At 51.8% G+C, this 12,707-nt stretch overlaps 1 protein-coding gene across 1 annotated transcript in view; it reads left to right on the forward strand.

Moving 5' to 3' along the window:
• Positions 1-12,707, forward strand: part of LOC127417027 (synaptotagmin-9-like) — a 151,842-nt gene that overhangs the window by 75,079 nt on the left and 64,056 nt on the right. Inside the window, exon 3 of the mRNA XM_051656712.1 lies at positions 2,032-2,584. Coding sequence (XP_051512672.1) covers positions 2,032-2,584 — 553 coding nt within the window. The remainder of the gene's footprint in view (positions 1-2,031; positions 2,585-12,707) is intronic.

A 12,707-nucleotide genomic window follows, 5' to 3' on the forward strand; every position in this document is an offset into this window, starting at 1 on the left:
CCCTTTCGAACCGACGAACACCGGTATTACCGCTGGTTGGACGCTAGGTGGTACTAAGTTAAGTGGGGTTAGGGTTAAGCCTACATAATAAAGCAAGACACCTTGATTTCAAACTTTGCATGTTTAACTAAAAATTCAAATAAAACTGGAAAAAAATTAAGTGCAATTAAAATGTGTGTTGTTCAACTTTTTGAAAGATGGCTTTACAACAGTTGTGAAGGGAAACATCTCTTTGGCAAGGAACCTACTTCATCTGTGCATTCTCTACCGGTCGTGTATTTCATTGTCCGGGAAAATACATCATGTGTGTGAATAAATTTGTTTTGTTCCCTCCTTCACAATATATATACATCTCACAATATCCAATTACATTGGCAACCCCGGGCTGAGGGATCGGTGAATATTCTTGCTTTAGTGATTTTGCATTGCAAATGTAATTCATTTATTTAAAAAATGAAAAACATAAATCAAATACATTTCTAAATTCAAACTGCACTCCAAACAAAACAAAAAAGCAATTAAAAATAAAGAAGTGATAAAAAATAAAAATAAATAAATAAATATATATATATATATAAAGTAACAACCTTTCCATTTACCATCAGGCAAGTATCCGTTTAAACATGCAGGTGGAAAATGAAGACATAAAAACAATTATAAATGTAAACATAATAATGATAATGATGATAATAATCACTGAAATATAAATCATGGTTCGAGGTGAACGTGTTTTTGTATTATTTTATGTTTTAATCGAAGTGAACTCAGAGCACCTCCTGAGCTGAGATGTCTGAGGTCATTTGCAGCACTCATAGACGATACTGTTCTTGCAAAGAAAATAAAAAATTCAGAAGACAGAAACAAAGAAAGAGTGAGAAACTTTTACATGCACGTGTTCCACGAGACTGCACGCCTCCGTAAATACATGCGCACAGATGGCTTTTCTGTCATCTGTTCTTAATAATATAATAAAGTGTGTTTCTTCAAGCGCGTGTGTGTGTGTCTACAGGCAAATTATTTGTAATATTAATCTGATAATAATAGCCTAATAATAATAATAATAATAATAATAATAATTTAATACATTAATGGGAAAACAAGCAAAACATCGTCTTGACATTGTCAAAGGCATCAGCTATTGGCGATCACTCTGACCATCGTCGATCTCTGAGATCATCGTCTATCGGCACAACCCTATCACATTAGTGTCTTTAATCATATTGCTTTAGATGCCATTTTATAAGCCATAAGAGAGCTGTATCATCATACTGATCTCAGTGTGTTTTATTTTTAGTTATTTTAAATGATGAAATACTGTCAACAGGAATGCATATTTTTTTAATTCTACCCTCCTAACCCAAATTCCAACCCCAAACCGGCATCAGTACCAGGAATGCATATTTTCCAAACATCAATAGAGTAAATATGTTATCTTAGAGTGAAAATTCAATCTCCGAGGCATGATCATCATTGAATATGTGAATGAGATTGCTTCCTGTTTTCCATGGTACCAGAAACTGTGTCTCTGACTATGCTCAGTGTGTGAACAGTAGCACCACAGGAAATGTCTGATACCAGATGTCTGATACCATTAACTCAGCAGAATGGGGTCGATGTCAGGGTACTGGAACATTCGGTAGCAACATGCTGAGTTTGATCATGTTGGTATCAAACATAGAAACCTTATTTTGCAAGTCTGGACCATAAGAACTTCCATTTTTGTTTTGTAGTACAATCAAAGCTCATTTATACTTTAAAAAAGGATATAGAGTTATGTGTCCATCAATCAACACATACTGTAGTTATCAATGCAGCAGTTTATGTAGATTTTTTATTTTATTTATTTATTTATTTTTTTTTGTAATCAAGTGCCTGTATCTAAGGCCTGTCTTGAAAAAGAAAATCTGTTTGGTAATAGACATTTCTTAATAGCAGAAAGACATCAGATCATTAGCATGTTATTCATTAATGTATTAATTAATTTATTCATTCAACTTTGCATTCTCTCTAACTCCTACTTTTTGTCAACAGGCAAAGTTCAATTCGGCGTCAGATGAATCAGTCTAACCCTGACTTCACAGTGACTCAGTTCCAGAGGCAGGACTCTCTGACAGGCATGTGTCTGGGCCAGCTAAAGCCAGAACTCTACAAACAGCGATCTCTGGATGGCGAAGACAACCGAAGCAGTCGGGTGGGCAGCTGTGGACTCCTCCACTTTATTCTTAAATATGACTGTGACCTGGAGCAGCTCATTGTCAAGATCCACCGAGCTCAAGACCTCCCTGCCAAGGACTTCTCTGGGACCTCTGACCCATATGTGAAAATCTACCTTCTCCCAGACCGCAAAACCAAGCACCAAACTAAGGTGCACCGTAAGACTTTAAACCCGGTGTTTGATGAGGTCTTCCTTTTTCCTGTGGCATATGCAGATCTGCCCACAAGAAAGCTGCATTTCAGCGTCTATGATTTTGATCGTTTTTCACGCCACGATATTATTGGGCAGGTGGTAGTTGACAACTTTTTGGACCTAGTGGACTTTCCCAGGGAGACCAAACTCTGCAGGGACATCCAATATGTGTCTTCGGTGAGTATCTTTTTGAGAATGTATATTCTTAGGGATCAGGACCCATTTGAACAACACCTACTCTAACCCAACCCAATCCTAACCCAAAACCCCTAACCTTACCCTAACCCAACACACTTGAGGCCTGTTGCACAAAGCTAGTTGAACAGAGTTTCAGAGAAAGTTTCAGGTTAACAAAACCAGATACAGCCAAACTGTTTTAAATCGGGTTCAGCGATCTCGAGACGCTCACTATAAACAGCCAGTGCGTGAAGCATGGAGAGAGTCGGCGTGATTTAAGTCTCCACTAAGGATCAAGAGATCATTGTGAAAATATAAAGAATTTGAACATTTACACAGCATGGAAACACACTGCTGCTGCCACGGAAGTTTGAGATAACTGCTGGAAAAAAATAACTGAATATAATGTGTGATTTAATTTATATAGGTTCACAATAAAAACATAGATGCTTATTAGCAGGCTCAACCCTGCTTAGCTTCAGTAAGTAACCACTAAATGGTGATATGCTGCTGACTCAAAAGAATATAAAGCTCAAAAGATCTAATCAATTAAAATAAAAACCAATCAATCAAATAAACAATCTTAGAATATCTTAATATACATAGGCCTAATATATAAATAACATAAATCTTAATCCATTATATATATATATATATATATATATATATACACACAACAGTTTGTTCTGGTCCTCAAATCTGATTGGACGAGAGACGTTCAATAAGTACTGATGGTCTCACACCATCAGCACTCGGACGCTTCACTGTGTGTATCACTCCGCTTGTGTTCATGCCGTTCTAAACTAAAGTGTAAGAACAGTGCATATGTGTTAAGAGCTACTGTATGTGTGTCTTTTTAAAAAAAAAAATTGACATTACATGTGTTAGCCAGCAGGTGGTGGCAAAAGATCATTTTTGTGTGTAATATGAGCCAGTTCCCTGTCTGTCACTCACTCTACGTTGTGTCGATGTAGTGACACTAGGAGTTCGATCTTGAGAGCCCCAATCACCTTTGCTTAAAATAGAAAAGGCCAATGAAAATCGGTGAGTGGAATTTGCATGCCACTCTCCGCCCCGGACATACGGGTATAAAAGGAGATGTTGTGGATCACTCATTCAGATTTTTTCTTTGTAGCTGAATGCATGTGTGTGTGTGTTCGTCCTCTCACCTCTTGCTACGCTGCTGGATTTTTACAGCGCATATCAGCGGTCACCCTCGCACGGTTGAGTGCTGTGATTCCCCTGGGTGCTTCGGCAGCTTGAGTCTGCAGGTGCTAAAAGAGTATTCAAGAAAGAGTATATTTTCCTTCTAAAAGAGCTCGCGCAAACGCTTGCCGTCTTTTTAAAGATGTGCTTCCGTGTTTGCACTACTGGATGTGGCCGTTATCTCTCCCCTCCGGATACCCATGAAATCTGCCTCGAGTGTCTGGGGTACTAGTACGCTGAGGCGGCTTTCATGGAAGGGTTCTGTTCTCATTGCGAGAACATGCCCATGAGAATGTTGCTGTCGTGGCTCACTTCCTTCTTCATGAAGCAAGAAGCCACCGTGACTGCTCCCCAACCTGGTCCGCCCTGGGCTGACGCTCAGCCAGCCGGGTTGGCAAGCACCGCGGGCGATCTGGATATGGACATGGGAGCGTTTCCGCTGGCTCAGCCCCTGCGGACCTTCCATCCCCCAGCACGCTCGTTCTGTCTGGACGAGCTGTCGAGCCATGCAGGCGGTCTGCCTCAGGGCGGGTTTAATGTGTCGTTCACAGCTCGCAACGAGGATGAGCTTTCGGTCACGGCATTGGAGGGTGGGCTTCTGCTATCGGAAGCGGACGAATCTTCAAAGCTCCTGCCCACGGGCGGTAGAGCACAGGATGAGGCGGACGCTGAGATGGCAGCCGTGCTTGCCTGGGCGGCTGCGAACATCGAGCTGAAGTGGAACCCTCCACCCTGCCCAGAGCGTTCGCGGCTGGATGATTGGTTTCTGGGCTCGGAGTGCGACTCACGGCTGCGCCCCGCCACGGTGCCTTTCTTCCCGGAAGTGCACGAGGAGCTAACGAAGTTGTGGAAGGCACCTTTAACTGCCCGTACACGCTTCGAGGGCTCGTCCACTTTGACTACCCTCGATGGCATAGTGGCTAAGGGATATGTCGAGCTCCCCCAGGTAGAGCGCACCATAGCGGTGCATTTATGCCTGCAGGGCGCAGCCACCTGGTGCGACCGACCAAGGCTCCCTTCCCTGGCCTGTAAGTTCTCTTCCTCCTTAATGACAAAGGCTTACAAGGCCGTGGGTCAGGCCGCTTCCGCCCTGCATGCCATGGCCATCCTGCAGGTCCACCAGGCCAAGGCGCTAAAAGATATGCACAAGGGTAGGACTGACCCAGAGCTGATGCAGGAACTGCGCACTGTGACCGACCTCGCCTTACATGCAACGAAGGTCACGGCGCATGCCCTGGGCCAGACGATGTCCACACTTGTGGTCCAAGAGCGGCATCTGTAGCTCAACCTTGCAGAGATGCGAGACGCCGAGAAAGTCCACTTTCTTGATTGCACCCATCTCCCAAGGGGGGCTTTTTGGCGACACCGTCGATGATTTCGCCCATCAGTTCTCGACGGTGAGGAAGCAAACTGAGGCAATTAAACACATCCTGCCGTGGCGCGATCCGGCCGCCTTCAGGCCACCGAGGTCCCGCACCCCATCTGCTTCTAGCCAGAGCCGTTCCCCTGCTGTGCCGGCCCCGGCTCCTGTACTATCGGAGCCCATACGCCAGCCTCAGAGAAAAAGATACTCCTGCAGGAAGTCAGCTCCGCCTGCCCATCAGCCGGCCCCCAAGAACCCCAGACGGGCTTTGAGGCGGTCCTGACATGGCCCTCCCAGGGATGAGGTGACTACTCCTGACCGGTCTGGCCCGGGGTATCTCTCCAGCCCCATCATCGCCCCTGGGCCAGCATGTGGTGATTATAACATCGCTGAGTGCCCTCTGGGCCTCGGCACCCACATGGTCAATAAAAGAGTAGTTTCCTCATTCCCTGGGCCAGTGCAGTCACAATGGCCTGGCACTGGAAGTCTTTCCGATCAATCAGGCAAACGTGAGTATTCCCGTTCCCTCGTTCTCCGTCGAGAGACAGCTGGAAAACAGATAAGTGTGCTGGTCTCTGGGGATGCTCGCCTGCCCCAGTCACCGGCCACTGTTGCGGGCTTGCGGAGCAGCACGTCCCCCATGGGCTGTCTTCCAGGTGGGGCGCCTGCTCTGCCTTGCCGCGAACCACCCTGCCCGGGCACGGTAAGTCCAGTCATCCCCCTGGTGCCGCTGTCACAGAGACTGGAGGCCTGGTTAGAGCTCTCCACACCTGATGTGGTTAGGATGAGCGACTGAACTTTTTGTCTGTCACTTGCTTTCTATTTCTGCACAGTGGTTCAAAATCCCACCTAACATAGCTGTGTATTAATTCAGATATGTTCTGATTGGCTGTGAATGTGTGGCGTCGTGCAGCAGTATTGCTTTCAGTCTAGACACAAATTTCTTTTCACTGGAATCTTTGGTTTGGCTGGTTATGACTTCCCACTTATTTCCAACATTTAGTCTTTCTATCTGCTGTAACGCAAATGTTATTTGTGATTAGTAAGGTAACATTTTAAAGAATTGCTTTATTTTTAGGAAATATTTTATTTCCTCAAACACTCAACGCATCTTCCACTGGACAAAAACGTCATGGTTACTGGTGTAACCTCCGTTCCCTGATGGAGGGAACGAGACGTTGGTGTCAATGTAGTGACACTAGGGGTCACTCTTGGGAGCCCGAGACACCTCTGGTCTTTGATAAAAGGCCAATGAAAATTGGCGAGTGGTATTTGCATGCCACTCCCCCGAACATACGGGTATAAAAGGAGCTGGTATGCAACCACTCATTCAGGTTTTACGCTGAGGAGCCGATATAAGGTCCGGCCATTTCAGCGGGTAGTTCAGCGTTGTGGCAGGAGGGACCAACGTCTCGTTCCCTCCATCAGGGAACGGAGGTTACACCAGTAACCATGACGTTCCCTATCTGTCACTCACTCGACGTTGGTGTCGATGTAGTGACACTAGGGGTCCCTCTACAAAACGCCACAAGGCTGAACTGTGTTACGTGAACTGGCGGTGTGTGGTGGGCAGACTTGCTGTGTGCCTCATAGCCAGCACACCAGGTCGACACGTAACCTCCCCCAACACAGTTATGAGTGTCGAACGGCCCTTTTTGGGGACAAGTCGACTACCCAGAGATAGAGACAGGCTTAACCCAGTCATGGCCTCTTTCCCCTTCTCTTTTTCCACTCCCTAAAAAAGAAGGGGATTATCCGACTGGGCCGCCAGGTCTAGTCGGGGGGTGTCCCTCCCAAGGGGAGGACACCGCGGAGACCACACCTCGCCCCAAGAGAGGGGGGATATTTAAGTGGAAGAATACATCACATGGTCTTTCCAACCATGTGGAGAGCCTTCAAGGTAGATCCTACCCAATGGGGGAGGAGTTACTACAACATGGAGACTGAGGGGCTCTGCCCAAGGAAGACGCAGTTTGCCAGTAGGGAAACGAACTAGCGGAAGATATAGATCGCATGGGGTTAGCCTTACAGGGAACCGCCACATGCGGAGCACCTACCCCAGAACCGGGCTCTTAGTTAGCGCGTGTACTGGGCCGGCAGCGAGTCTCTCCGAAAACTCGACTGCCACAGGGCTCGGAGGAAGTCAACCAGGGAACAACCTTTGTGAACACTACTGGGAATTAACAGCGCACGTCTTCAGCTCAAAAGGAGGTGGAAGGCGCTATGTGCAAGCGATACACCCGGCCGGCTATCCCGGGCTTATCCGCTTGTGTTGCGTGCCACTACCTGGGACGAAACCGGTTCCACCCGGAGGTTGTAGAACCTTGCAAAGGTGTTGGGTGTTGCCCAGCCCGCTGCTCTGCAATGTCTGTTAGAGAGGCACCTCTGGCCAGGGCCCAAGAAGCCGCTACACCACGAGTAGAATGGGCTCGTAGCCCTACCGGGGGCGGCATGTTTTGGGCGAGACATGCCATAGTTATGGCGTCAATGAGCCAGTGGGCGATCCTCTGCTTGGAGACAGCGCTTCCTTTCCGCTGTGCACCGAAGCAGACAAAGAGCTGCTCAGAGAGTCTAAAGCTCTGCGTGCGATCCAAATAGATGCGCAAAGCGCGCACCGGACACAGCAACGCCAGGGCTGGGTCTGCCTCCTCCTGGGGCAGCGCTTGCAGGTTCACCACCTGGTCTCTAAAAGGAGTGGTGGGAACCTTGGGCACATAGCCCGGTCGGGGGACTCAGGATCACGTGAGAATAGCCCGGACCGAACTCCAGGCACGTTTCGCTGACAGAGAACGCTTGCAGGTCACCTACCCTCTTGATGGAAGTGAGCGCAGTCAGGAGGGCAGTCTTCAAGGAGAGTGCCTTAAGCCCGGCTGACTGCAAAACTCAAAGGGGGCTCTCTGTAGACCCTGAAAAACTACAGAGGTCCGATGAGGGAACAAGGCGTGGCCTGGAGGGATTCAGCCTCCTGGCGCCTCTTAGGAACCTGATGATCAGATCATGCTTCCCTAAGGACTCACCGTCGACTGCGTCATGGTGTGCTGCTATGGCAGCAACATACACCTTCAAGGTGGAAGGGGACAGCCTCCCTTCCAACCTCTCTTGCAGGAAGGAAAGCACTGATCTGACTGCGCACCTCTGGGGGTCTTCCTGATGGGAAGAACACCACTTAGCGAACAGACACCACTTCAAGGCATAGAGGCGCCTCGTAGAGGGAGCCCTAGCCTGAGTGAATGTGTCTACCACCGCAGGTGGGAGACAGCTTAGGTCTTCCGCGTCCCGTCCAGGGGCCAGACATGGAGATTCCAGAGGTCTGGGCGCGGGTGCCGGATGGTGCCCCTTCCCTGAGAAAGAAGGGCCTTTCTCAGGGGAATTTGCCCGGGGGAGCTGTCACGAGGAGCGTGAGGTCCGAGCACCACATCTGGGCGGGCCAGTAGGGTGCTTACCAGGACGACCTTCTCCTCGTCCTCCCTGACCTTGCACAGGGTCTGTGCGAGCAGGCTCACTGGGGAAAACGCATATTTGCGAATGCCAGGGGACCAGCTGTGTGCCAGCGCGTCTATGCCGAGGAAGGCCTCGGTGAGGGCGTACTAGAGCGGGCAGTGGGAGGATTCTTGGGAGGCGAACAGGTGCACCTGTGCCTGACTGAATCGACTCCAAATCAGCTGGACCACCTGAAGGTGGAGTCTCCACTCTCCCTTGAGGGTAACCTGTTGTTACGGCGCGTCTGCCGAAGTGTTGAGGTTGCCCGGGATGTGAGTGGCTTGCAGCAACTTGGTGCTGCTAACTCCGTTGGAGGAGACGGCGGGCGAGTTATGACATACAGCGGGAGCGCAGACCGCCTTGGCGGTTGACATATGCTACCGCTGCCGTGCTGTCTGTCCGAACTAGCACGTGCTTGCCCTGGATCAACGGCCGGAACCTCCGCAGGGCGAGCAGAATTGCCAGTAACTCGAGGCAGTTGATGTGCCAACGCAGCTGCGGGCCCGTCTAGAGGCCGGCAGCTGCGTGCCCGTTGCCAACAGCGCCCCAGCCCATTTTGGAGGCGTCTGTCGTGACCACGACGCGCCTGGAGACCAGTTCTAGCGGAACACCTGCTCGTGGAAACGAGAGGTCGGTCCAAGGGCTGAAAAGACGGTGACAGACCGACGTAATGGCCACGCGGTGTGTCCCGTGGCGCCATGCCCGTCTCGGGACTCGAGTCTGGAGCCAGTGCTGAAGCGGCCTCATATGCATCAACCCGAGCGGGGTGGCCACCGCCGAGGACGCCATATGCCCCAGGAGCCTCTGAAAATGTTTCAGTGGAACCGCTGTTTTCTGTTTGAACGCCTTCAAACAGGCCAGCACCGACTGGGCGCGCTCGTTCGTAAGGTGCGCCGTCAAGGAGACTGAGTCCAACTCCAAACCGAGAAAAGAGATGCTCTGAACCGGGAGGAGCTTGCTCTTTTCCCAGCTGACCCTGAAGCCCTAGTCGGCTGAGGTGTGAGAGCACCAGGTCCCTGTGTGCGCACAACACGTCTCGAGAGTGAGCTAGGATTAGCCAGTCATCGAGATGGTTGAGAATGCGAATGCCCACCTCCCTTAACGGGGCAAGGGCAGCCTCTGCGATCTTCGTAAAGACGCGAGGAGACAGGGACAGGCCGAAAGGGAGGACTTGTACCGATACGCCTGACCCTCGAACGCAAACCGCAGGAAGGGTCTGTGTCGAGGAAGGATCGAGACGTGAAAGTACGCATCCTTCGGGTCTACCGCCGCGAAACAATCTTGATGCCGGATGCTCGCTAGAATGCGTCTTTGCGTCAGCATCTTGAACGGGAGTCTGTGTAAGGCCCGGTTCAGTACTCGCAGGTCCAAGATTGGCCGCAACCCACCGCCTTTTTTCGGTACAATGAAGTAGGGGCTGTAAAACCCCCTCTTCATCTCGGCTGGAGGGACAGGTTCTATCGCGTCCTTCCGTAGGAGGGTAGCGATCTCCGCGCAAGGTAGCAGCGTTTCCATCTTTCACCAAGGTGAAGTGGACACCGCTGGACCTGGGCGGATGCCCAGCGAAGTGAATCATGCAGCCGAGTCGGACGGTCCGGACCAGCCCTCGCGACGGACTGGAAAGCGCAAGCCATGCACCCGAGTTCCGCGCAAGGGGGACCAAAGGGACAACGTCTTCGGATGTACCGGCGGGTGGGGCCTCGCGGCGGGGCGGAGCTTGAGGTGCCACACCACATCGTGGCCGTGCTGAGTCCGAGGACATCGACGCACTTACCTGGCTCCTTGTGACCACCCCCGGAACAGCCTGGGACGGGGGAGGAAGAGGCCTGTCCTCATGACCCGTGGAGACTGTCACATCGGGGGCGGATTGTGCCACAGCTGGGCGCTCAGGGCGGGAGACCGCCGCTGGAGCGCCAACCTGCCAAATGGAGTGGTGGACGGTGGTCGTGATGCCAGCCGTACACACCGAATATGTGACCCAGGGAACAAGGAAACCACTCTTGCGGAGCTCTTGAGTACTGCAGCCACTTGGGCATGTAGCGCAATTAAATGCAAAAGGTAACAAAAAGATCTGCTTACCAGCTCCAGAGCAGCGGGTTTCGTTGTCCCTGGGTCGCCCGTCTCAGGGGCGCTTCGAAGACCTCCGTGGGTTCTTCGGTGCCGGCTGTGAGACGGGTGGCGTCGGCTTCCTGCGGTGGGCTCCACGCCGGGGCCGGGCCGGAGGGGCGGGCTGCGGCGGAGCCGGTGCAGTCACCGCAGGGGGACGCCCTCGGCGATGAGTAGATGGGGGGATCTTGAGCCACGCCGGGGCAGGACAAGCCGGCTAGCATCCATCTACTGCTCTACCATCGAGAACTGCTGGGCAAAGTCCTCGACAGTGTCGCCGAATAGGCCCGCCTGGAAAATGGGGGCAGCAAGGAATCGTGTCCTGTCGGCCTCACCCATCTCGACCAGGTTGAGCCAAAGGTGGCGCTCCTGGACCACTAGTGTGGCCATCGTCCGCCCGGGAGACCGCGCCGTGACCTCCGTTGCTCGGAGAGCGAGGTCGGTCGCCTAGCGCAGTTCCTGCATCAATCCCGGGGCGGAACTACCCTCGTGCAGTTCCTTTAGCGCCTTGGCGGACTTGCAGGAGTGCCATGGCGTGCAGGGCGGAGGCGGCTTGTCCAGCAGCGCCGTAGGCTTTGACCGTCAGAGACGACGTAAACCTACAGGCCTTGGACGGGGGCTTTGGGCACCCACGCCAGGTGGCGGCGCTCTGCGGGCATAGGTGCACCGCGAGCACCTTTATCCACCGGGGGATTGCCGAATAACCCTTGGCCGCCCCACCATCGAGGGTAGTGAGAGCGGGGAAGCTGAAAAGATCGGGACCGGGCAGTAAAAGGTGCCTCCCGCGATCTTGTCAGCTCTTCATGCACTTCCGGGAAGAAAGGAACGCGGGCAGGGCGTGGCTTTGAGCGGCGCCGCGAGCCCAGGAACCAATCACCGAGCCGCGAGGGTTCAGGGAAGAGCGGTGAAATCCACTCTAACCGACGCTCGCGGCTGTCCGGGAAAGCATGTCGTCATCTCCGCGTCAGCCTGTGACTGGGCGATCGACCCCGAAGGGAGGAGCCCAGCCGAGGCTTCCGACTGGACGAGCCCGCTCTCCGATGCTGCGCTCGAGAGCTCATCACTTTCGCGGGCTCCGAATAAGTGGTCGAACTCGCCGTGAGACGAGCCGGCGGACTCACCCGGAAGCCCGATCGGGGCAGACGAGCGTGCTGGGGAATGGGAGTTCCGCGGGGGGATACCCGGCGGAGGCGGTCCCATTGGGGTCCCCAAATCGCCCCCAGTGCTAGCCGCGCTGGCCTCAAACCCGTGGGTAAAAGGACCGAGGCGGGAGCCTCTGGGGTGGCTCGCTTCTTTACGAAGGCGAGCCGCGACCGCAACGTTGCCATGGACACATTCTCGCAATGAGAATGTGACCATCCACGAACGCTGTCTCCGCGTGAGCAGTGCCCAGACACGAAAGACAGTGATCGTGACCGTTAGAAGGCGAGTAAAACGAGCACAACCAGGAATAACACACAATCGGTAAAGCATCTTTAAAAAGACGCGTCTTTAAAAAGACGTTCCGTGTGTGCGCTCTTTTAGAGAAATATATACTCTTTTAGAGGGGAAAAATGCTCTTTCAGAAAATATACTCTCTAGTTTTTCTGCCGAAGCGCCCAGGGGCGTTCTCTGCAGTGCACCAGTGCAGAGGAGGGAGAAGCCGCTGAAATGCGCCGTCAGATCCAGCAGGTGAATGAACAGTAGTATTCAGCTCAATGAGCATGACCGTTCGGCTCCGAAGAGAAAATCTGAATGAGTGGTTGCATACCAGCTCCTTTTATACCCGTATGTTCGGGGGAGTGGCATGCAAATACCACTCGCCAATTTTCATTGGCCTTTTATCAAAGACCAGAGGTGTCTCGGGCTCCCAAGAGTGACCCCTAGTGTCACTACATCGACACCAACGTCGAGTGAGTGACAGATAGGGAACAGGTATCATCCCAAACTTGAAAAGCATTGGTTTAATGCTGAGCAATGTGTTGGAAG

The sequence above is a fragment of the Myxocyprinus asiaticus genome, chromosome 26 (genome assembly GCF_019703515.2).
Source record: "Myxocyprinus asiaticus isolate MX2 ecotype Aquarium Trade chromosome 26, UBuf_Myxa_2, whole genome shotgun sequence".
NCBI classification, from domain to species: Eukaryota; Metazoa; Chordata; class Actinopteri; order Cypriniformes; family Catostomidae; genus Myxocyprinus; species Myxocyprinus asiaticus.